This window comes from Didymella exigua (assembly GCF_010094145.1).
Source record: "Didymella exigua CBS 183.55 unplaced genomic scaffold M421scaffold_6, whole genome shotgun sequence".
In the NCBI taxonomy this organism is placed as follows: Eukaryota; Fungi; Ascomycota; class Dothideomycetes; order Pleosporales; family Didymellaceae; genus Didymella; species Didymella exigua.
This window is the reverse complement of record NW_022984780.1, coordinates 775,786-799,371: the sequence shown is the minus strand read 5'-3', so window position 1 is coordinate 799,371 and position 23,586 is coordinate 775,786. Positions and strand designations below refer to the sequence as shown.

The 23,586-nt window shown below is 54.0% G+C and overlaps 9 protein-coding genes across 9 annotated transcripts in view; 2 read left to right on the top strand and 7 right to left on the bottom strand.

Moving 5' to 3' along the window:
• Nucleotides 1-3,132: 3,132 nt before the first annotated feature.
• Nucleotides 3,133-3,965, bottom strand: M421DRAFT_56769 (uncharacterized protein; the record flags this gene model as incomplete). The annotated part of the gene is made up of 4 exons (XM_033595439.1): nucleotides 3,133-3,269; nucleotides 3,318-3,608; nucleotides 3,652-3,729; nucleotides 3,791-3,965. The coding sequence occupies 4 exons, from the start codon at nucleotides 3,963-3,965 to the stop codon at nucleotides 3,133-3,135; spliced, it is 681 nt and encodes a 226-aa protein (XP_033451585.1).
• Nucleotides 3,966-4,493: 528 nt separating this feature from the next.
• Nucleotides 4,494-7,794, bottom strand: M421DRAFT_90402 (tyrocidine synthetase 1; the record flags this gene model as incomplete). Its single annotated transcript, XM_033597854.1, has 5 exons — nucleotides 4,494-6,702; nucleotides 6,755-6,858; nucleotides 6,911-6,993; nucleotides 7,044-7,178; nucleotides 7,227-7,794. 5 exons carry the CDS (start codon nucleotides 7,792-7,794, stop codon nucleotides 4,494-4,496), a joined length of 3,099 nt encoding a protein of 1,032 aa, XP_033451584.1.
• Nucleotides 7,795-11,860: 4,066 nt separating this feature from the next.
• M421DRAFT_99193 (uncharacterized protein) lies at nucleotides 11,861-13,454 on the top strand (the record flags this gene model as incomplete). The annotated part of the gene is made up of 2 exons (XM_033598722.1): nucleotides 11,861-12,727; nucleotides 12,786-13,454. 2 exons carry the CDS (start codon nucleotides 11,861-11,863, stop codon nucleotides 13,452-13,454), a joined length of 1,536 nt encoding a protein of 511 aa, XP_033451583.1.
• Nucleotides 13,455-13,809: 355 nt separating this feature from the next.
• M421DRAFT_2833 (uncharacterized protein) lies at nucleotides 13,810-14,880 on the bottom strand (the record flags this gene model as incomplete). The annotated part of the gene is made up of 1 exon (XM_033588935.1): nucleotides 13,810-14,880. The coding sequence occupies one exon, from the start codon at nucleotides 14,878-14,880 to the stop codon at nucleotides 13,810-13,812; it is 1,071 nt and encodes a 356-aa protein (XP_033451582.1).
• A 105-nt stretch (nucleotides 14,881-14,985) lies between these two features.
• M421DRAFT_99191 (MFS general substrate transporter) lies at nucleotides 14,986-16,723 on the bottom strand (the record flags this gene model as incomplete). The annotated part of the gene is made up of 3 exons (XM_033598721.1): nucleotides 14,986-15,272; nucleotides 15,322-16,545; nucleotides 16,657-16,723. The coding sequence occupies 3 exons, from the start codon at nucleotides 16,721-16,723 to the stop codon at nucleotides 14,986-14,988; spliced, it is 1,578 nt and encodes a 525-aa protein (XP_033451581.1).
• A 1,093-nt stretch (nucleotides 16,724-17,816) lies between these two features.
• M421DRAFT_99190 (S-adenosyl-L-methionine-dependent methyltransferase) lies at nucleotides 17,817-18,778 on the top strand (the record flags this gene model as incomplete). Its single annotated transcript, XM_033598720.1, has 2 exons — nucleotides 17,817-18,377; nucleotides 18,434-18,778. 2 exons carry the CDS (start codon nucleotides 17,817-17,819, stop codon nucleotides 18,776-18,778), a joined length of 906 nt encoding a protein of 301 aa, XP_033451580.1.
• A 45-nt stretch (nucleotides 18,779-18,823) lies between these two features.
• Nucleotides 18,824-19,810, bottom strand: M421DRAFT_2830 (cysteine proteinase; the record flags this gene model as incomplete). The annotated part of the gene is made up of 1 exon (XM_033588932.1): nucleotides 18,824-19,810. The coding sequence occupies one exon, from the start codon at nucleotides 19,808-19,810 to the stop codon at nucleotides 18,824-18,826; it is 987 nt and encodes a 328-aa protein (XP_033451579.1).
• Nucleotides 19,811-20,143: 333 nt separating this feature from the next.
• Nucleotides 20,144-21,838, bottom strand: M421DRAFT_56458 (uncharacterized protein; the record flags this gene model as incomplete). The annotated part of the gene is made up of 1 exon (XM_033595405.1): nucleotides 20,144-21,838. The coding sequence occupies one exon, from the start codon at nucleotides 21,836-21,838 to the stop codon at nucleotides 20,144-20,146; it is 1,695 nt and encodes a 564-aa protein (XP_033451578.1).
• A 1,051-nt stretch (nucleotides 21,839-22,889) lies between these two features.
• The window catches only part of M421DRAFT_408904 (uncharacterized protein), a gene marked incomplete at its 5' end in the record, with an annotated part of 1,285 nt that continues 588 nt past the window's right edge, over nucleotides 22,890-23,586 (bottom strand). The window contains one exon of the mRNA XM_033590361.1: nucleotides 22,890-23,450. Within this exon, the coding sequence (XP_033451577.1) occupies nucleotides 23,138-23,450 (313 nt within the window). The 3' untranslated portion in view covers nucleotides 22,890-23,137. The remainder of the gene's footprint in view (nucleotides 23,451-23,586) is intronic.

Below are 23,586 nucleotides of genomic sequence, written 5' to 3'. Positions count from 1 at the left end.
GCATGACATTCCATCATCTGCGTCTGGGGAGCCCCGTGTGCCGAGGGTGTTGTTTTGTCACGGGCAGAAGAGGTTTACTTAGCAAGCCTACTTTGGGGTACTAATGTATGTACATTTTGCCTCCTTTTTGGCTGCTACATGTTTCGTTGTTGGCCATCGTATGCGGAGAATCGTTTGATTGAAGAGGTTGGGTGGGTGCAAGGTCAGGAATTGTGAGGCAGTTCGGTGGCTTCGAAGCAAATGATCAGCGCGGTTCACATCTGCGCGCGGCGAGCCCTCCACCTTTTCACTCCCGACTCCGCGATATGGAGCGCAACCCAAAAACATGCGTTAACGCCAGCGGTCAATGACAATATTACAGGTCCATTCGATGCACCCGGGATTTGACGACATAGTTAAGAGCTTGGGTAGGAGATTTGAGCATTCGAGATGAGGCTTTGTGTTGCGGTATCAAGGGCAAATGTAAAACGAGTGTATTGTGTTATTCTGTGTTCTTGTTCTGCTTGTGTCTTGCCTGTCCAAGGCTCGCTGCGGGGTCTGTTTTGATGACGTCTTTGTGATGCAGCTGAGGTTAGAGATGCTCAACAACATGAGCAAGTAGCACCAGACCACCGCCAACAACACGTGATCTGCTTCTCCTCTTAACCGTCACCTTCATGTGCAACACCGACTGCGGTCTCATGGCACCTGCGACACCTTTGGACAGGCCAGAAGCGGTTTAAAATATGCGAGTGCCGGTAACCACTGTTGTCAAACAATGCGAAATTTCGTCATCAGCCATTAACCAGTCGATAGTCAGCTCACAGCATTAATGCTCGCACCGTCTGCATGATGCTGGCACAATTTGGAATGCTCGCGCTCGACGAGTATCACCGAAATGCCGACGATGTCGGCGGCTGGCCGTAGTCACAGCACGAGCGGCACAAACGGCGGCTATCCCGATGCTCTAGCACTCACCAATACGCTACGTATTCAGGGGCCTAGTCGAGCACATCACGCAAGCCGGAGCATGTGTGTTCGAGGCTGCCGCCCTCTGATTGGCCAGCTCGTTTGTTCCCGCTCCCACACACACACATGTAGATAAGCGCTCTTCCGTAGCACCAAAATACACATGATCGCCCACCACATTCATCAATGTGGGTTGAATAGATGCAAACTGTATCCCTGCGACTTCGTGACATTGCCGTGTCACGCTGCAGACCAGCTTCAATGGGATCAGAATATACCACGAGCAATCGACATGGACCTTGAATGCAGCACAGGTCGTAGAATTACCTATACTGATGGACAAGACGGTACCGGTCGTGTCCCGTAATGCGCAATTATAAACATACTTAAGAGGGTCCAACGTGATACATAACGGCCGTCCGAACTCTTTACTAGACTCATTACGGTGATTCCATCGATCAACATCAATAAAACTCTCAACAACAGAAATCAGATCTAATTGTCAAGAGGCTGGGAATCAGACGGCGGTAATATCATTTTAGGTTACTATACGGGGTCAATATGATAATCACCGAAAGCAGGAGGAGCAGAAATCTGAGTGGGCAGATATCGTGAGTCTCGTTGCGAGTAGAGGAATCCCTGCGGAGAGTAACTCTTACCCGGCCAAGCCCCATCTATAACCTAGTTCCTTTTAGCAAGTAGACTAATGGATGACAGTTCGAAACGGTACCTGATTTTGCTCTGTCATTGACTTCATCTAGGCGAGGAGTGCGGACGACTTTTATCTTCTTGGTAACGCAAAGGTTCTTTGCGAACCGTCCAGCGGTGACAATGGTGACTTAGACTTCTTAGTTGACGAAGGTATCTCCCACTCGTCGCCGATTAAAGGGGTCAAGATTCGAGATCGAACTCGAAGAGCTGAACAAAGTGTTCGGGAGCGAGCAGACCAGGCGTACAAGTTATTGTTGATTTAGACGTGGGAATAGTAATCTTGTGCTTCACGTCTTTGGTTCGGACGCGATCTGAAGCCATGATACCTGTGTATCATCTAATCACTATCAGCGCCGGTGTCAAGCTCGGGGATAGGCGCCCGATCAGCACTTACAGAGCCTGCTGACACCTATGCAGAGACAATGTCATGCGCTTGACTCGGATATCGCTCTTGTTCATGAACACCACACTAAACCGACCCGACCAGCCTCCACACTAACGACTGGTGAGTGAAGTCGAATTTAAAGGTGTCGCAGCAGATATCATGCCTATTTACCAGCCAATTCAGGGGTGCAAATGTATGTACATTTTGCCTCTATTTTGGCTGCAACAAAAGGTTACTGTCTGTGGGTCCCTTGGACCGGAGAAGGCGAGGGACAGGCAACATGGCCCAATTGTTGGTTACGTTTCGCACACTACTGGACGTATCGGGGTGACCATGATAGTAAAGTATTACTGACGCACCTAAAAATCCATAGTGTCCAGAGAAAGTCTTGGGGGATAGATGTGAGTAACGCTGAGGTACGCACACAAGCTGTCATGTGCTTCATCGCCGCACGCTTCCAGGCCGCGCCAAATGAAGAACGGGGATGTAAGAACGTCAAATAATTGTAAGTCAGTGTTCAAGTCGACAAGGTCACGACGGGACGCCGTCTCCTCCATCGGGAACTCCTGCATTTTGATAGGGCGAGACATCAAAACATCGCCCCGGTCGTCAAACAATGATTTTGTAAGTCTGCATGATAAGGAAACCTCGCCGCCGCTCAATACTGTTTCAGGCCACCTGATGCGACAGGCTCCGGGCCATTTTGTCGTTCACAGTACCTGAAGGTCAAAAGTTTGGCGACAGTGCAGCTCACTGTCTCTTTTGGGTGGCTGTGAAGCATAAGAGCCATACATATCATACTTATCTACACAAAATCGTAGTACTACCGTTGAACATGCAGGAGGTGACTTCGTTATTACAGCGTTTGAGCTGCCGCGACTGACACGAGTAGCTAGAATTGAGCACACCACTCCAAGTTCTGCAGCATGGCGGACTCGTATAATCTCCACTACATTTGCTACTGGCCAATTGTTGTCACTGACTCGAAGACTGACTCGGCACTCCACGTAACAGACCTTGTGGCGCATCCGTCAAGTCTAGCGAGACGAACGTCTCACATGAACCATTGACTTACCTATTAGCAGCTGCTACGATAGATCCGTTCGAACACTGCTATGGGTCCCAGCATCTGCAGCGGGGGTTGCTCCGATGATCCTCATCAGCTCCGCAACGCTTGTGTGATCAACAGTATTCTGCATGCGATACATGTACTCGCAGGTACCATCTTGAAGGTAATGAGCATAACGTGTCATGATAAGAGGGGAGCACGAACCAGCTGCGATGATCACTTCACCGCCATTTTGCGCCTTGGGTCCAATATACGGCGTGTTCTTGATATCACCAAGTGCAACCTTGATGCCGCCAAAGATTCTACCCATGGCCGTGCCCGCGCCCTGCATATAGTCCTTTGTCTCTTCGCCAGGTCCTTGCTCTTTAAGTGTGGACTTGAACTTCAAAATTTGGTGAAGTTGGCACGTAGGATCCGTATAGATGGGATATACGGACGAGGTAGTGCTCGCGTACGTGTCGATAGGCTGGTACGAGCCATTACTGATGATGAAAACTTGATAGAATCAGCACGATTCACCTCAACGACTTCGACATACTCTGAGTGTCTGCAGGCAAAATGGACGGCGGTATTTTTTCGCTGATGATACGTACATACACTTGGCAGTTCAAGCACCCTTTTATCACATTAATATTAAGATTCACCTTGAGCGTGCGAATGCAGAACTTCTGACATACAGAAGTGTCTCGTGAAGATCAGAATAGATCTCTTGCCCCGTATGATGTCACCGAGCGGTCGCCTCTCCCCATCACGATCATACACCTCGATGCCGAATGCTTCCTGAAGCTCATTGGAAGTTGGGGGGGTTCGAGCTCCCGATGCGTCTTGTTTATTCAATTCTTGAGATGCCATATCGGTTGCACTTGGTACAGGAGGATGGTTCTGACAATAAGCTCGGATATATGCGGGTCAGGCGCGCCCCACTTGCCTGTTTGGGTTGCCCCCAACAAATACGTGCATGCACTCCATGTCCATGCAGTCACCTGCCAAAGGAACCAAGAACGGAGTGGATCATGCATGTCATCAACTCCCTAGGAGCAGACAAGTTGTTCAGAAGCAGAGGTGGTGGACGCGATCTGCGAGCATCTGGTCATTGAGCAGCTTCTCAGGAGGCATTGCCGTATATCCGTGGTGGTTGCGCTGAACGGTCGTCTCATCCATGACACCTTTGTTGTCTCGATGGGCAGTTTTCTAACGCATGATTCGTAGTAGTCGTTGGTAGCATCAAGTTCGTTATGTAGGGTATCGCGAGTGTCCTCGTATCAAAAGCCACAAGGTGAAGTTGTCATCAATGTCATTCGTGTATCGTGAAAATCCTGAGTTGTGCTCTTGCCATGCTCGTGGTCGATCATAACGCTCATCGTCATCAGTCATAAAATCCTAAGAGTCGAAAATAGCCCCATACGCCGGGATGCCTCTCCTCTCCATGTCAAACACAACCTGCTGTGTGAACCGCTTGTTGCTAATGACCAGCACCGCTTCAGCACCGCTCTCTTTGTAAAGTTTATATGTAAGAAGGCTCATGTCAGGTTTGCCTGACTCTCGGGTGTTGTAAATCACCGCGTTGGGGTCGCGTCTGCGCACATCCTCAAGGATGGATTTACCAAATGTCTTTTGGTGGTTTGGTGCCGTCCAGAGAATGCGCATCGCGATATTGTGGTACGGGAAAATAGATAGGCAGGGACCAATACCGGATCCTGTTGCTACCACAACTACGCTCTTGAAAAGAGTCGCAATGCGCAAGACACCGCACGTAGGGATGCCACGCCTCCAAATGTGTGTCGGGTTGTTATCGATGCATCGACCAGTGAAGTCGCCGGCACGACTGACGATGACCGAGTAACCCTTTCCGTTGCTGCTGGGGTTGTTGCCAAGTCCGTTGGTGATTGTCGCAAATCCATGCCAGTCGCGGAGGGGACTCTCGGCGAGGCGGACACCTTGACCAGGCGCAACCTCGGAGTCGAAGTGGAGACGAACGGCATGAGAGGACAAGGCTTCCGATCGAACGGGAATACGGCGAAGGAACAGCCAGGGAAAGATGATCGCACAAGTCGCGGCCGCAATCAGCCAAATTGAAGGGTTGCGCAGGTAAGCCTCTGAGGTTGACTTCCCAGAGCCGCGGCTCAGGTCTTTGGTGGAGAGTCCCACGAGTACCCAGTATAGGCCAAGAATTGTCCAGCCACCGAAACGATGTAAATTCTCCCAGGAGTCGTGGTACTTGTTGCGAAGCGTGGGTTGAGAATGGGCTGCCATTGACAGAAGAAGAGCTAGAATGAAGTAGGTCAGGATGGCGGGTGCAAGTGAGAGAACTCGCGCGTTGGTGTCCTTAGCCAGATCAATACTTGTCCCGACAGCGAATATGGTAAACCAGATGACTGCAGCAATGGCACATCCCACGTGAATACCGCCGATATGGTAAACGTTCGCACAGATTCGCCGTACCCTTAGAGGCATCCAGGTAGGTACTGAAGAAAACACCGTGAAGAGCAGATTAATAACTGGCTCTGATCGTATAAGTATTGAAGCGCACAAGTTGGCTGCCGTGGCTGTTGCAACGTAAGACAACGGGTATTCTTGGCTCTTGATACCCCGATTCAAGATCCAACAGGCGACTCCAATGTTGACAGCCACAATTGGTATAAGGAACCAGCGGTAGGCAATCATCCCGCGATGTCGCAGCCAATGTCCCCTGGGAGAGCCTGTGGGTACCGGCATGATCGCCAAGGTGTCGTCTGGATTCGTGCTGACTGTTGAAGAGCTGAGATGTTTCGTGTGGCAATTAAGTCCTTTTTCAAGATCAATGTCCTGGTGAGACGTGCGCGACGACTCTTGAGTAATAGCAGAGAGGGGCACTACGACTTCTCTTGCGGCGACCACATTGTCATATGCTGAGTCAAATCTTTGGTGACCGGGCTTTGTGGGGTTGATATCTGTGGCAGGAATGCTCGTCCCTGCTGCTAAAGCCTTCAGTTGAGCTTTGTCGACTTTGCCATTTGCATTCAGGGGGATGATCTCGACTCGAATCCAGCGCTCGGGTACTGAGTAGTAAGGGAGGTGCTTTCGCATGAATGCGTCAAGTGTTTCTTCCTCGACAGGAGTAGAAGACGTGTAGTAAGCGTGGAGAATCTCGTCAATAACGAGTGAAGTGGCACGCGCAACGCCATCGAATTGCTCGATGACAGCTGTCACACCTTCGAGCTCGACTCGGAAGCCCTTGATCTTGATCTGATCGTCCATTCGACCGAAGGAGTCGAGAGAGCCGTCAGCCCTCCAGCATACGATATTGCCGAAGTTGTACATGGTAGTGCCATCGTTGGCAAAATTGTCAGGCTGAAACTTTTCCGCGCTCGTGAGTGGAAGATTGATGTAGCCTTTTGATACACCTTTGCCACCTACCCATAGGGTGCCTCTCTGGCCGACAGGAACCGGCTCATTGGCTTCGTCGAGTATGTAACATGTAGTGTTGGGAAGCGGTCGACCGATCGATAAAGGTTCACCAGTTTTGTGCTTGTGCGCAGAGAACAGAAAAACCTCTGTCGAGCCGAGCAGGTTGTAGAAGCATCGACCCTGTGCCCACTCTTCGGCCAGCCTGCATTTGGAGTCAGCGATTGGGTGTTTCATCAATAATGAGAGGTACGTACGATTGTGAACAAGCTTCTCCAGCAACGACCATCGTCTTGATATTTGGATAGTCCTGATGTTGATATTTCGAAAGGATGGAGGGTGTGCAGATAAGGGTATCAATCTGATGACTGATTAGTATACCATCCACACAAGGAGAGAGGGCGGTAACAGACCTGCTCCAATGTGGCGTTCCAGTCAGATCCTCGCAGATACAGAGTGCCGCCATTGACTAGAGATCCGAGCATTTCCCACGCACCTGTTGGACCAGTCAGTGACGCACTATATTCTTGACAAATACTTGTTTACCCATGGCGAAAGATACACTTAGCACTTGCGCAACCTTGGATCCGACGGTGATCCGTAGCCGCCCCGGCTCGAGCAACAAAGCGTTGGTCATGGTACTGTGCTTGACATCGACACCCTTTGGTACGCCAGTACTTCCTGTGGCTGGTGAGTTTTCGTGACAAGTCTTGATAATGCAGGACGCACCTGATGTGTACATGGCATAGATGCCGTCATTGCCGGAGACTTTGACACTGGGCCTGAGAGAGGAATAGAAAGCTCCTGTGTCCATGCCCAATTCAAGCACAATAGCGTCCCGTCGTGCGAATTGCCTGACCTTGTCCCAATATTTTGGCAGGCAGAGTATAAAACGAGCCTCTGTGTCTTCAAAGATGTGTTTGAGTGCCTGATCCGAGGCGACCCCACCATCGATGGGAACATACTGACAACCAGCCTTCAAGATAGCAAGGAGACCTATGAGCATTTCCACGGAACGCTGTACCACAAGGCATACCCTTTGCCGTGGGCGAAGACCCGAGTTGATGAGGTGATGTGCGAGGCGATTGGCGGCCAGGTCCAGCTGGTGGTATGTGATCATGCGATCGTCGTGTACTGCAGCGACGACTGTAGGATAGGTATCTACGATACCCTCAAAGGCTTCGTGTACGGTGTCGTGGGGTACAGGAAGTCTCGGGCCGCGGCCAAACGTAGATACGAAGGCCCGGTCTTTCGCCGACAATTCAGGCATGTGGCTGAACTCAACCTGCTTCTTCATGATGCAGAGGCAGTAGTGTGAATCGATGGCGACAAAGCAAAAGCGCGGAAGCCTCCTTGCAATAGGACTGCTGCTGCTTTATACAGGGTGCATGCTGAACGAGACGCCTTACTTCAGGTAGTAGTGCTGCCGTAGTATGCTGCAGGCCAGGGAACATTAAACCCACATTAGCAACGCCACTGTATCTTACAGACCCATCAGGCGTCCCCCATGAACAGTCGACTCGTGTCAAGGTCGACTGACCAGTAGATTATGGACGGGCAACTCGGCCACCCTGGTCTTGGAGATCCAGCAGCCTGGAAGTGGCTGGTCGTATAGCGTACAGGCCATCTGATGTCTCATTCTTTGGACAGGCTTGTCCTATCAGAGCGAGAAGGTATGCCGGCAAGACGACCCACCGATCTTGACATTGATCTGGCTATGTTGAACTGACATGAGTCGTCTAAGTATGTAGTAATGTCCACATCGGTAGTCATCTGCGTTGTGTGAAGCGTCCACATTGGTGAGAGACTAGGAAAGATGGGGTGCCAATGCAGCTGGGTCGCCAATTACGAATCTGCCCGTCGAACTAGATCATTGCGGAACGTCTGATCGCGGTACGAAGCACCGAAGATCATTTCGAAGTCGCCGGGGCCACCAATCGTGCAGAATGTACCCAGGTACTGGCCGCCTTGGAAGGGCATAGTAAGATACTCTAGCTATGGCATCTTCACAAATACGGAACACATGTTGGTGACGTTAGTCAAAAAAAGTTTGCTCGGTCTCCGAACAAGGCTGGTACCGCTCGGGATGGCGGGTAGCTATCGATCATAGCATGGCGGTGGGCGGCCCGCGGTCATTGCATGCTTGTGTATACAAGGGAACCTGTCCGTGGTACCTATGCCTGAATGCTTACTTGGTGGGCCGCAGAACGAATATTAGAACTGTCGGGGCTTTGCTGACAGGTACCATCCGCCCATGATCCTTCGGACACGATGTATCGAGCTAAAGGTCCCCAGGCATTCCTTCACTGCAGGCGTACAGGCCGCCGTTGATCCCATCTTGTACCATAGGACTGTGCCGCATGCGCGGACGGCGGGGCAGCGATGAGTTGCATCTTAGTCGCATATGCTCGCTGCTTGGCGGCCGTCAATTATTGCCGTTGATCGAGAATCCGTGGGGCATGCGAACGAGACCTGCATGGGAAGGCATGCAACGCAGGTCTATCGCGCTGGATGGTCAAAGCTGCGCACTTGCTTGCGAAAGCTGATTCGCTCGCAGCCGCAGACCCTTGCGAGCGAGCGCATGTAGGTACACGTGCTGAGTACCCACCTCAACTCCGTCCCGCGAACGCCGAACACTCAATCTTTGTACATCAGTTGGTTCCTGCCACCGCGTACAGACCATGATCTTAGCGGGTGTGTTTGAACAATCTGCCTGCTCTGTGAGGAGCTGACGCCTCGCAAGCATCTTTATCGTTTCCAATTAGGAACCATATAGGTAGCGAGAGGATGGTGGCTGTCCTCAAAAGCGCCATTTAATCGCACCGAAAAGCATTGACACTAGGTGGCTCTGGCCCGGAGAGCGGCTCGAGCGCTTGACCGAGGATGGCAAGACTCTGCTGCGTTGTCGACGCAGATCGAGTACGAGGTTGGGGTTATCGCTGAGTGGACTCTCTTTTTACCGTCCTGGACCGAGCCGCAGGTGCCAGTGCAATAATGGCGCGCGTCGGTGTCATTCGTAGCGCAGAATAGCGGCCCCAAAGGCTGCAAAGGTTGACCGCTTCTTCTTCCGAATAGGTACACGGGTCGAATCGCATCTTCTTCCCTGCAGAAGGCTTGCGCAAACAATCATGCCGAGGTAGGAAGCCACGTGTGAGTGGTGTCAACAGGGTGCCAGCGAAGGTTGCACACGCAATGCAGGTACGTGCTGCACCGTCGGCCGTTTCCAGTCACCATCGCCCGCCATTTTCAGACACCCTCAAAGTAGAATAAAGAGAAAAATAAAAGCAAGTCATAATAGGATCATGGAATAGGTCAGGACGGTGAGATAATGAGACTGACGAAAGGGTCTGATGCACCAGCGACATTGCAGCTGTGACGAAGTAAACATCAGCAACGAAGGGAGCGCCATACGAATAGCGTCCAATGACACCATAATATCCTCCAAATCCTGGGAGGAATGCAAGTCGGGCGTCACAATAAAGGCGTCACGAGACGCGAATGAAGGAAGCTGGCTGTTGAAGAGATGAAGGTGTTGTTGTCGGTTTGGTGAGGTGAGTGCCATCACCCCTCCAAACATACGTTACGTGGCTGGCCCCCACTGCATCTGGTTACCTCACAGCATGGTCTGGTATAATTGATTGCACTTCTTGCAAAGAAGCTCATTTGTATGTCATAGGCTTCGCGCTCGCGATACGGCATACGCCAGGGACGCTCGACTAACGTTAGCTCTGGTTGCAGCAATCTGATCTGCGCGCACGCACATACTTCGCAGCGAGCCGGCAAAATTAACGCAGGATGCGTCGAGGTTTATCTGACAATCTTGATATCGTGTACTTCTTTCCACGAATCGTAGAATTATAGGATGATTGCGATGTATCGATTTCCAGCGCCGTGGGGAAGAGCAATGTGCAGATTTGAAGGACGAGCCACGTCGCAGTCCAAAATCCAAGAGACGAACTTGTGGAGGATGTCAATCTGCTTGGCGGCGGTACGCGAACATGATTTCCATCCCGGTCCTTGCATCTGGAGCCGTGGAAGACTGCGGCACAGTCAAAGGATTTCGAAGGCTGCAGAACTAAACCACATTCGTGAGCTCATCCGTATAACCTGACTAGTCGATGGAGTATCCATTGAACCGGCAGCATATTCAACCAGAATGAGATCCAAATCAGTGGCTGGTGCAGCGCAGAACTATTGACGGGATTAAGGATCGAGGCTTCGTTCGTAGGCGAATGCAGTCGTCTGTTACGTCCAGCCCCGGGGCCGCTCAACCTATCCGCATCACGTTGGATCACTTCTCCGGAGACGTACTGCTCGTGATACTTTGTTCTTCTCAGCTTCGGTCAGGCCGAGGACGACGCCGCGTTGCCCGCCAATGGCACATGTAAGCATACCCAAATTTCCACTAGACCAGTGAAGGAGTGGGTGGTGGCTTCTGCATTCATCGATCCTAAGTGCATCGACAATTCGAATCATCGCCCAATTTCCTCAAGGATTTGGCAAGGATATGGCTTCTTGCGCCTGGATTCGGCACGGTCGAACTGCGCGTGAGGGATGTCGCTAGTCAGGCTCTTGCTTCGTAGCTGAATTGTGTTCCTTACTACAACTTACAAGGTATGTGTGGACTCCATGCATGTCATACATGTCATCTCCAACTATGCTAGTAATCGATCTTGCAAAGGTGACTGTAGTCCAGGGGGATTCCGGCTGCAAATGTGAGAGGAAGAGCAGGCTGCGCTGTGTTACTGTAGTTCGTAGATTGTTGATGAGTTGTCACAACGCCGTACTTACTGACCCCGCCACCGCCAAGATGCATTGTTTATCCACAGCGCCCAATCAACACTTGACTTTCAACGACAGATCGCTCACCTTTACACCGTCACCTTGATGTCTGACGGACATCGTTCAGCTTGCAACGACAATGAGCCGTGTCGTTGTCAGCAGCTAACAGTGGCTGGATGACCGCCCTTTGTACCTCAACAAGCGTCATACGTAATATTTGTTGTGCCTCTGATTGGCCGGTAACTGCACAGCCACACAGATGAGAACAAGTCCTGCCATTGCAGCCTTGTGCTAGTCCGCCGCGCCTTTAGGCGCAGTCGTCAAGAGGAGAAAGTATGTTCGATTTCACCTGCAAAAGACGGTAGAAAGGGCTGTAATAACCAAGAGTTATCCCTCTGACTCACTGCTGCCTAAGGACAATCACTTGTATTTGTTCTCGCAGCAAGCTTCCGGAGGGAGGACCAACTACAGACTTCTGGGCTTCGTCGCAAAACTTCTTCGCCACACACTCTCAACAGATAGCCTGCCCGTTTCTAGAGGGGGAGATAATCAGCTGAATCGTCATCCTCACGTCCACTGCCATGGATTTTTCCCGTCTGCAAAACTTGCAGTACGAGTTGAACTCAGCCAATACCACAGCCGCGAATTTGCCATCGACACTGCTGGAACTAGTCGTTCCCGGATACAGCACGATTTCTCAGCTCGCTTTTCGAATCCTGGGTATCGATATCGGGGTCCTTGTAACAGGCTGGGCACTGCTGTTTGGCTCCCACACGGCCTGGCGGTACCTCTACGATCTGGTCCAGGGATACTTCGACAATTACTATACATCTTCCATCCATATCAGCGACGATGACGGCTTGTTCGACGATGTCAAGGCTTGGCTGTCTGAACAGCAAAACAGCAAGTCCAGCAGGAAGCTGAAAGCAGTCACAGACTACGAGGACAAGAAAAAGGATGATAACGTCCATGACGAGCACGGAATCTACAAGTATGAGGTTCCCATGCCGCGGTACGAGCCCAGCTACGGGAGCGACGATTTCGTTCACGGCAGGCGGCGCTTCAAAGTCGTTCGCTCGAGCGTAAAGGACGAAGCCGGCTCGTACATGCGCGAGACGCTAGAAATCTACTGTTATTCGCGGACCGCACAGCCCGTCAAGGAACTCCTGGTTCACATCAGACAATGGAAGATCAGCCAGGAAACCGCCATGACAAGCGTCTACCGCGCGCTAAACAGCGGTGGTCGCTATTGGAGTCGGCAGTCGTGCCGTCCGTCGCGCCCGCTGCACACAGTGTCTCTCGACCAGCAGCAGAAGGACGATGTTGTCGAGGACATTAACGAGTACCTGCACCCTGCCACGGCCAGATGGTACGCAGCAAGGGGGATACCACACCGGCGCGGATACCTTTTCCACGGCCCCCCCCGGTACCGGCAAGACCTCTCTATCGTTCGCGCTCGCAGGCGTCTTCGGGCTGGAAGTGTACTGCGTCTCGCTGAACGACAAGGACCTGACGGAGTCTGATCTATGCTCGCTCTTCGACTCCCTGCCGGACCGGTGCATCGTGCTGCTCGAGGACATCGACAGCGCCGGTCTCAAGCGCGAAGAGGAAGCCGGGGTCGAAATTTTCAAAAGCGGGGACTCGAGTTTGGAGGCGAGCAGTAGGGAAGCGACAAAAGCCGCCGAGACCAAGACAGAGATCTCGTCTGGATCGATCAGTCTGAGCGCTCTGCTAAACGTCATCGATGGCGCTGCGTCGCACGAGGGCCACGTTCTCATCATGACGACCAACACGCCAGAGCAACTCGACGCGGCGCTGATCAGACCCGGGCGTGTCGACCTGCAGGTCGCTTTCACACTTGCCACGGACGATCAGATCCGCGAGACCTTTATGCGCATGTACAGCCAAACGCCTGGGGAACAGACCAGCGGTGGCCGCCTGCCGAGCAGCAAGTCGCGGCCTGTGTCTCGGATCACGGATCCCAAGACGCTCGAGGAGATGGCACGGGAGTTCGCAGCGCAGCTACCTTCAGATAAGTTCTCTCCTGCAGAGATTCAAGGGTATTTGTTGATGAGGAAAAAGGACCCGCGAAGAGCGCTGAAGGATGTGGAGAACTGGAGGGATGAGATGCTCGAGTCGAAGAAGAAGGGCAAGAAGCTGGTCGGCGCACACTAGAGAGCATGAGTGACGATAGTGGTAGCGAATCAAACCCCGATACCTGCTTGACAAGGTACTCTGCCGCATAGGTTCTGCAACAGTACTTTCATGTTCCCAAATGACCCTGCTGTTAGACATGCACTCGTACATCAGGCTGTCCTATACATCATTAGGTATTGCTGTGGTTTCTGGTTTACCAATTGGCGAAAATATTGTATTGTAATACCTTTCTAAAGATAACGCTTCTAGGTCCACTTCGGTCACCCTATGTACCAGGAAAGCTCAACTTGGTCTCCGGCCCGAGATCATTCCACCACTCCTTCGAGCGCGAAATCCCAACCACGCCATCTTTTCAAGATATACGGAAGGTGCTCTACACACTGGGCATAGTATGTAGCACCGCCATCGGGTTGCTGCCCGCTTTGTGAAGTCGTATCATTCCATCGACAACGAGACCAACCCAGGGCAGACCCTTTGGCGGGATGGACGATTTAAAGTCCGCTATATATTGCTGTGCTTGTTGATACCTCGTCATCTGAACCGGGTCTGTTGGAGGCGCCTGCAGGTTCATGATGTCGGTGCACGTCCAGAGATGCGGGAGTTGTGACTGCACGTATGCGGGGAGCTGAGAGAGGTCGTGGATTGCGTATGTGGAAGTGGGAACGGAGGTGTGCGCTGCTGTCCGTTCTGCTTCGGCCTCTGCTCGAATGTGCTCGGCCTCTGTCGTGTGATGTGCCGGGGTGAAGTGCCTTTGGTACGGGTGCTCGGCTACTTGCTCCGCATGAGCCTCTAGCTGAGCATTGTACGCCTCCGCCTGGGCATTATATGCCTCTGCCTGTTCTTCTGCCCTCACCTCAGCTTGCAGCCGCGATTCGTGGAGAGCTGCGTGTTCCTTGAGTTTCACGGCCGCGCCGCGCGACATGTCCTTGATAAAGTCCATGGCCTGTGCCTTCTGCGATGGGATAGCATCGCTGTGTACCATGTTCCATGCGTCTATGATCATGTTGTTGACCTCCATGCGCCGCTGTTGTGAGATGAAGGAGTATGCAGGATCGGCGATAAGCTCACTTGGGCGAAGCAGCTTCTCCTGTGAGCCTGCAGTAGGCAAATCGTGTGGTGCTGGACACGGCGTAGGCGGCCTCGACTCGAAAGACGATTCTTGCCTTGGCATCGATGCGTGCTGTAAATTAGGCATGGTGCTGAGACGAGACCGAGGTGAATCGCGCGCTGAATTGTACGCGATAGGGTTCTGCGCAGACAGAGGCAAGTCATACAAGCGTTGCGGCAGAGGCTGCGGTAGGAACTGCGGCAAAAGCTGCGAGTCGGAACCTGGCTCATCGTCGACCTCTGGACGGGTATCAACGCCGAAAATGTAGTCGGTGTATGCAGGAAAACATTCACACTCCCGTAGATAATTCTCCCAGTCGCGGTCCCGGAACGGCATTGCGAAGACGTCTGACGGAGACGGTCGACGGTGGTGTTCAGTTCTGGGTAAGTATGCGTCTGGGTAAATATTCGTCTGGTGAATTTTTGGAGCAAGAGCAAACGATCAGCCGAGCTCCTCCACCATCTTCACTCGCCATTGCGCGCCCCACTTTCTCATTGCGCCCAGCGCCATGAACCCCGTGACAATACTCCACAGCCCAAGTATCGTCATAAGCCAGCCGTTGCCAATAGCGCGCAGTATGGGCTCTGCTACCATAGCGCCAGTGAAGGAGCAGATGTTGCGCAGGAAGTTGTTCAGCGCAATGCCAGAAGCAGCACGCTTTGGCATGAACTCTGTGAGCATCGTGGAGACGAGAGAGAAGATCAGCATCGAGCCGACACCAAAGAAGACTGGAGCTTGCGTCAGTTGGAATGAAGTAGAGGTGAAAGAGTAACGTACAGTTTGCAATCATCGGGACGATCCAGACCACACCCTTTTCCGCGGTCCAGCCGTACCAGATCAGCGCACCGGGCCATAGGATGGCAGCTATCCACGCATTCTCTTGCATGCGATCTTCGGGTCTGAGCACCAGCTTACCTTTTTCATCGTACCTGCCTGCCTTTCGTGCTTCCCGGTGCATGATGTTATCAATCCAACGACCACCGAAGAGACTAGCCAGGAGGTAGCCAGCGCTGTTTGGGATATACAGCAGACCAACTATGAGCGTGGAATAGCCGTAAGGCTGCGCGGAGAATGTAGCTTGGACTGAGATGTTGAGGATATACAAGGATCCGAATGTGATGCTGGCGTAGTACACCGTGAGTAAGACAGGCGGGTATCGCAGCCATGCGAGGATTGTGAGAGGCTGCACAAACGTCTGGTTCAGATGAGTGAGGACTGACTTTGTCATCGCGACAGTTGATGCGCGTGTTGAAGTCCTGGTAAGCTCTGGTCTAGCCTCCGGCCTAGTCACCGGCGGCTTTGCGAGTGTCTCTGGCAGCGCAAAGATGATGGCGACGACTGTCAGAGCACCATAGATGACCAGAAACCACTGGGTACTTCTCCAGCCAAGCCCTTGACCAAGCGCACCACCAATGATAGGGGCAAAAAGCGGCCCACAGAGCGGACCAAGATAGAAGATGCCCATCGCCCTGCCGCGCTCGCGCACTTCCCAGATATCTGCGATCGTCCCTGCACCCACTGCCTGAACCGACGCTGCTGCACCACCTGAGAAGACGCGCATGATAATCAGCATGGCGATATTTGTAGACACAGCGGACAGTATACCAAAGATGACGAATAATGTGAAGCTGACGATGTAGATTGTTCGTCGGCCGAGGCGTTCACTGAAGCTGGACCACCATAGAGGGAAGATGGCCATACTGAGCATGTACACGGCGACGCTCATGTTGGTGATCTCAGGCTTTGCATCGAATGCCTTGGCAATGTCCTGCAACACAGGCATGACGATGGCACTTCCCATGGGCCCAGCCATGGCGCAGAACGCAATGATGAATGTCAAGAGCCATTTCGTCTTACGCGAGTAGTGGTAGGGATTCTCGACTTCTGGTAACAGGGCGAATCGCGCAAGCAGACCACGACGCTCGGACTTGAGCACAACGACAGCGTCCGGGGTTAGGGATGTCGTCCGGGTCAGCGTTGCGGGATGCACGCCCTTCTCATCTTGAAGAATAGTCGGCGCCGTCGAGGCGTGTGAGTGTATAGAGCCGGAGTCCTCGGAGCTTTCGTGTATGAATCTAGTCGGGCCTATCTCTGATTCATTGTCTTTCTCACCGAGCCTCCCAATGTGTGTTGTGGGCTGTGCGGGAGCAAAGCCGTTCTCCATAGCCTGTCCAGACATAGCTGTAGTCGAGTCTGGCATGCTTCATCTAGAGTTGGAGGCCTCAGCTATTTTTATGTCCTGTGCCGCCTTCGCACACTGCTTTTCCGAGCCAGTTGGTCGTTATCCGTTCTCGTACGAGAAGCCCCGGTGTTCGGCTGTCGCGAATGCCGATCCCTGCTCTTCGACAGACACTACACAGTAAGGAAACAGATGCTTCAATGAGAGCTACAGGAAGGATGGCCAGAGAGAGGGAAAGGCATGATGGAGCCGGACACGCCACGGTGGACACGCGAGCTTGTTCGCTAATAATGAAACGAAGACCGTTCGGTGCTTCGACGCGTGCTGAAGCGGTTTGGTGACGGGAACAGCACCACTCACGTTGCCACTACCTCCGACACTAGTATCCACCGCGGAAGCATGTAAGCTGGACAAGGTGTAACTTTGCGGGTACGAGTGCGGGTGCGAGTGCGAAGGATGGAGCTTGACATTATAACATGTGCTGTGCTGCCCTTGACCATGCTCAATGAGAAACAGGACTATGTCTCGCTTGAGTGTCTGCCGTGCAACGGAAGAGCGCTCAGCTAGGAAGTGCGATGGCCAGCGAGTCGGCGGTTCTCCAAGTTTCCAAACATCAACAGTCAAGGCAAGCTGATCTGGAGCTTGAAGTACAGCGGCGTGTCTCCTTCGCACAGCGAGGGCGTGGCGACTGAACTCAATTGACAACGACTCATGTTGACCCATCGTTCAGTACAGTGGAGGAAGGAGCTATGATCAGCGGGCAGGAAGCTGAGACAAGAACAAGACCACCTTCAGATGACTAAACTTCTGACATGCAGCTACGTCAACACGAAAGCCACGCTGAGCTGTGGTCGAACTAATTCGTAGATACAGCCTGCTATAATCAGGACAGTCGACAGCGGCACCCAGCGGTGTCTGTAACGCCGTCCAGACGCCGAATGACGCGGGGCGGGGCGTTCGTGCCACCCTCCACCCACAACAACCTCAGATCAACCACCACCGCGCCGAATAGCCATTGGCGCACGCCCAGCCGTCCAGCCCTCACGACTCCATCTCCAAAGCTCGACCCAGCGTCATCGCCTCGCCCTCGACCATGGCGACGCAGAACCAAGACCGCCTGCGCACGCACTTCGCCTCGCTGGAGTCGACAACGCGCGCACAAGGCAGCGGCTGGGACACGCTGTGGGAGCGCGCCTCCTTCCTTCCGTGGGACAGGGGCTACGCGAACCCGGCGCTCATCGACCTGCTCTCGAGCTCAAGCTCGTCCGCAGCGCCGCCGTCGTCGCCGGACGCGAATCCCACGCCCGGCGCGCCCGCAGTTGATGCGAAGCCCGTTGCAGTCCATCTCCCCACGGCGGCCGAAGGGGGCAGGAGGAAGAAGGCCCTCGTCCCGGGATGTGGGAAGGGGTACGATGTTGCGCTGTTCAGCGCGTACGGGTTTGATGCGTTTGGCTTGGAGGTCAGCCCGCACGCTGCGAAGGCGGCGGACGAGTATCTGAAGAATGCCGGCGCGGGGGCGTTGGACAACGAGTACGAGGGGAAAGACGGGGGCGCGGGGAAAGGGAGGGCTGTGTGTCTCGTCGGCGACTTCTTCGATGATGCGTGGGTGGCACAGGCCGGCGGGGGAGGCTTCGACATCATCTACGACAACACGGTGCGTAAAGAACAGTGGCAGCACAAGGGTGTGAGTCGGCGCTGACATTGATCCAGTTTCTCTGTGCGCTCCCGCCGTCCCTCCGCCCCCAGTGGGCGAAACGCATCTCCTCCCTCCTCGCGCCGGCCGGCAGGCTCATCTGTCTCGAGTTCCCCACACACAAGCCCGCGTCGTCGGGCGGCCCGCCGTGGTCGCTGCCGCCCACGGTGCACGCGGAGCTGCTCAAGCGGCCCGGCGAGGAGATATCGTACGACGAGGCGGGCGTAGTGGTAGCCACGGAGCGCAGCGCCGGCGAGGGCGCGCTGAAGCGAGTAGCGCACTACGTACCACAGCGGACGCACGAAGTGGGCATCATCAAGGGCGTAGTGCGGGACTGCGTGAGCGTGTGGATGCACTCCTAACCGCGTAACCCTCTGACAGGCCCCATCCAAAAAAATTCAACGGCTTCAAGCCTCCACCTTGCGCAGACTGTTGTAATGCTCCCCCAGCCCGTGACTATGCCTATAATACCCCAACCAGATCTCCTCCCTGCCTTCCTTCTCGCCCTCATCTTCAATCTTGTCCACCCGGCCATCGCTATGCAACACGCAGATGCGCACCCCGTAGCTCTTCGCCAGTGCAAGCAGTTCCAGATGCCCGCCCCACTCGCCCGTCTCGCGAATCTTCCTGACGTGTTCCGGCAGGGCGTCTTCCATGAACGGCTCGAAGTCGTCTCTGTGTCCCTCTATCCAGTCCGCAGCCGCACACCGCGCCATTTTATACGGCGGCGCGTTGTCCCTTTCGGCCGTGGTGAGAGAGAGAGGCACCCGCGGTTCGAGCGAGACGGAGCGCGCGCTGAGCTGGTCCGCGACCGCGGCGTACAGACAATGCCCGTCTGCGCGTATCTCGTGCAGCCGCAGGCCCTTCTCTTCCAGCACCGGTTCAAAGCGGGCCTTCTCCAGCTCCCGCGGATTGGGTGCGTTGCGCGCTTCCTCCTCTGCGCGCGCGACGGCGGCGTCCTGCTCTGCTTTGCGGCGCGCGAGGCGCTCTTTCTGCCTATTCTTTTTCTTGCCCGGCGCGCTGGCGTCGCTTGCGGTAGCCGTTGGTGCGCTCGTGCTTGACCCCGTGCTGGACGGCGCGGCGGTCCCGTTGATGCTCAGCCCTTCGATTTCGATATGCACGACGTCGTCTTTCTCGTCCTCGGGCTCGCTCTCAAGGACGTGCTCCTCGCCATCGCCGTTCAGAACGCGAACTTCCTCCGACTGTCGCTCTCTCAGGTCTTGCTCCAGTCGCTCGCATTCGTCGTTGACGCCTTTGCGCGTCTTCTTGCTGGCTTGCTTCTTCTTCTGCGTTATCCGCGAGACCAGATCGCGGGTTTCTTTGCGGTGCCGCTGCTGCAGCGCTTCGAGCGGCGACGGCGTGTCTGAGGCGGGTGCTGTGACGTCGCTGGACATCTTGCACGGTAGAGACTGTTGTTTGTTGGCGTGTGGAAATACTTGGTAGGGTGACGTGGGGCAGGCTGCGAGTTTGGTTATCGATAAGGATGACGATGGTTGTTCCTGTCGATCTTGTGGGTGGAGTTTTTGACTACGGGAGCATGCTGATAAGTGCTTGAGCTCGACGACTCCATTAAGTTATCGCTATTCTATCTCGCTATGGGTATCTTCTTCTTCTTCTTCTTCTCCGTCTATGCAACGCTAAGTATGCTGGAATATCAGATTCTATACCTTTTTTCTGTCCGTCTGTACGTCCCTCCTTGCTTCACACATTAGCATTACATCCCCCATCTACTTATACAGGTCATCGTTCGTCTCGTTCTTCGCTGGCGCAGGATGCGTGGGATGCGCCTGCGTTGCGGCCGGCGCTGGTGCCGTCTCTGTTGCTGGAGTCTCTCGCGTCTGTTTAGCAGGGGCCTCGCTCACATTTGCTGGGGGCGCGGAGACAGCCGCTGGAGCAGCAGCTGCTGAAGGAGCATGTGCCGGAGGGGCTGTCCCGGGAACAGATAACGGCGCCTGCTGAGGCAGTGGAGGCAACTGAGCGTTCGTCGGCAGCGATGTAGGAGGGTGGTACATCGGCTGAGGCGCCTGCGGTGGTGTCGCTGTGCCCTGTGATGTTGCTGTGCCGGGGACAGACTGAGACCCGACTACCACGCCGCCCTTGGGCACATGGGCTGCATAGTAACCGCCCTGCTGCAGGTAGCCTTGCTGCATTGCATATCCCGGTGCACCGCCGTTGGGACCTTGCTGCCACCCCGGCGCGCCAGGAGGATGACCGTAGTAGAACACTTGTCCAGGCGGTGCCTGAGCCATAGCAGGATGCAGCGGCTGACCCTCCGGCACGATACCAACAGTCTGCCTCGAGAACTGTCCGAGGATGGGAACAGGGTATCGGCGTCTGAAGCCCCAGGACCAGTTCTTGAACTTCTTGCCCGCGGGCATCTCTTTCCACTGCTGCTGCAGCGCCTTTTGGTCCTCCTTGCTGCGCGCGTCTTGCATGCGCGTGAAGCACAGAACCCACAGCGAAAGCAGGATCCAGCACACTGTGCCGCAGCGCATGGCCGACTTGCCTTTCATAAGGCGCGTGTACCAGAACCAGGACTCGAAGAATCCCAACAGGAAGATGCCGGGCAGCACGGTCGCGAGGATGATGATCCATGTCTTCACGCTTGTGCACCCGCTGAAGTAGCACATGCGGTAGTCGTACCAGGAGTCGTCGTCGGATCCAGAGCTGGACCCGGTGCCAGATCCAGAACCATCTCCGTTGCGAGATCCGGCTGTTGATCGGGCTGGTGGTGGTGTGCAAGACGCGATGTAGTAGCTGTAGTAGATGTCGTCCGTACTGGTGAAGGGTGCCGCGCCCTCGGTGAGCCACCATGTTTGGATCTCATAATCGTATGAACGACCACTGCTGACGCTGACCTCTGTCGATGCGGGCTTCAACTGGGGCGCGACAATGGAAGGGACATCTGTGATCTCGGCCTGTGTAGCCACTGTGAAGATGGTCGGACAGCTTGCGGGTGCTGTCATGGTGACTGGCATGTAGTACTCTATCGAGCTGTAGGTCGTCCTTGTCGAAGCTGTCGCAGTCGAATAATCGTATCCATCGTAGGTGCTGATATCAGATTCCGCGACCGCACCGGTAGCGTAATACTCTTCGACAACTGCGACATTCGAGTAGTAGTAGCTGGTCAAGTACGTCGATGTCGGCGTTACTGTAGGTGTTACGGTTGGCTTGATAGTTGCGAGGTCGGTATATCGGTAGGTGGTGGTCGATGGCTCCCCGTAAGTATAAGTGTAGGCTTTTTCTGAGACAGAAGGAACGTAGCGAATTGTGGCCGTCCAAAACATCGATGTCCTTGTCGAGCTCTTAGTGTTGCCATAGTAGTAGTCGTCCGTGAGGGAGTAGAAGTTCGAATTATCCGTCGTCTGTGCATTCACGCCAGCGGCAATAGCAAGAGCTGCGAGGGCGCACCTGAGAGCCATGGCTCTATGTTGACGATCAACCTCGTGGGTGTTGAGCCTCGAGGCAAATAGGTATCGTGAGATCGGGGCCGCCAACGTCAGGGCGTCGAGATTACTTTAAGCTCCCCAAGCTTCACGCTGTCCTGCTATTGTGCCGCGTCTGAACGAACAAACAAACCGTTGACCGGTCGCAGAGTCACAACTCCTTCTTTCTTGGCATCCTGCTCTTAGCCCTGCACAAACTGATTGTCTATCCATTACGCGACCAATAGAGCAAGCTTCGGGACGCCTTTGTAACGCAACTCACCCAATCGCGCGGTCCATCCGACCGCGTGATGACGGTTTGAGGACCGTGAGCCTTCGGACGGGGCCGTGCAAGCAGATGTTGTCAGGGAGGTGTCTTCCTCGCATCTACGCGACTCTACAAAGCACCACATCCGGCGAGTTCGGCAGGGGTAAGCGGAATTGATTAGACTATTTTAGGGCTACACCACTCGTATCGCCATGATCCATCCAGGGGTCGTGGGATGCCTAAGCGGCCCAGGGAAATTTTGCTGCGCTGCACCCCTAATATAACTCCACGCCTGTCCAGCGATTATTCAGTCGCGATGTTATTGTTGTGACTCTGCTCGTTTGGTGGAGCTATTCATCTGCATCAGCAGGACGTCGGCTTCAACAGCATGATGAGGATGGTCACTGCACTGCAACATCGTTCGGCCTGCACGATGCTTGGTCATGACGGGGTGGAGTGTGTATTAAGTTCGCGGGTGACAGAGATTTGAGGGCGGAAGTGGCGTTCGAGATTCGCTCGATTCGGCTGACTTTAAAACCCGCCACGGAACGGCGGTAAACCCTACCAGTATAGTGGCTAGGCATCACAGCTAGGCATCACAGCTAGGCATCACAGCTAGGCATCAGCGCCCTCTACTGGCGATGTTTTTGCGATGCTTTTGCGATCATCGCGGGTGAATGGGAGAATGAACCACCTTCTTCATGCAGGATCGGTGACCGTTCAGGCGCGGTGCTTGGCCGTCATGACATATCATTATAAACACAAAGGTTGCGAGAGCATATGTTCACAAGGGCCGTTGTGGTAATCTTTACTTGCTAATGGTTGTGCATGTCGTCTGTGAGTACAGGCTGCTTGAGTTATGCTGCTCGCCGTGATGCAGTTTTCAAAGGCGCAGAAAAGGTGGTGCACAAAAGCATGACGCCAAAGCCTGCATGAAGTTCGCCAGGACAATACTCTGCCGTGCTATGCGAATTCTCTAACGCCTGGCTTAATGTCAAATCAATTCAAGCGCGAGGAGACCTCCACGCTTACACAAGCAGCCATGCTATACAACCCATTGGCCTGGAGATGCCGTTGCCGATAGTCGGTGGTGTAGGAGTGATATATGACGCAGCAATCGCTGCTAGCGTAGCAAGAGCTGTTAATGTCCCATTGATAACCAGGAAGCATCCGAAGGGTGCAAACGAGAGCGTTGAGCTGGAGACTGTGGTGGGTGGGCCGCCTGGGGCGATGGTTTGTCCCAAGATGACGAAGATTGGTCCTGACTCGTCTTGGGCGTCTATGTTCTGCACCTGCGGTCTCTCAGATTCAACAAGGTTACCACCTGGGGATGTGCCTGATCTACTCGTGGGTAGCGCTTTAAAAGTTGTTCCGCCAAAGATTCATTCTGACGGCGCGTTCAAGTACAATACAAATGCGGCGCCTGATTGAGGAGCAGCACTGAACACCTGTGGAAGAACTGCAGTTGTTCCGCCAA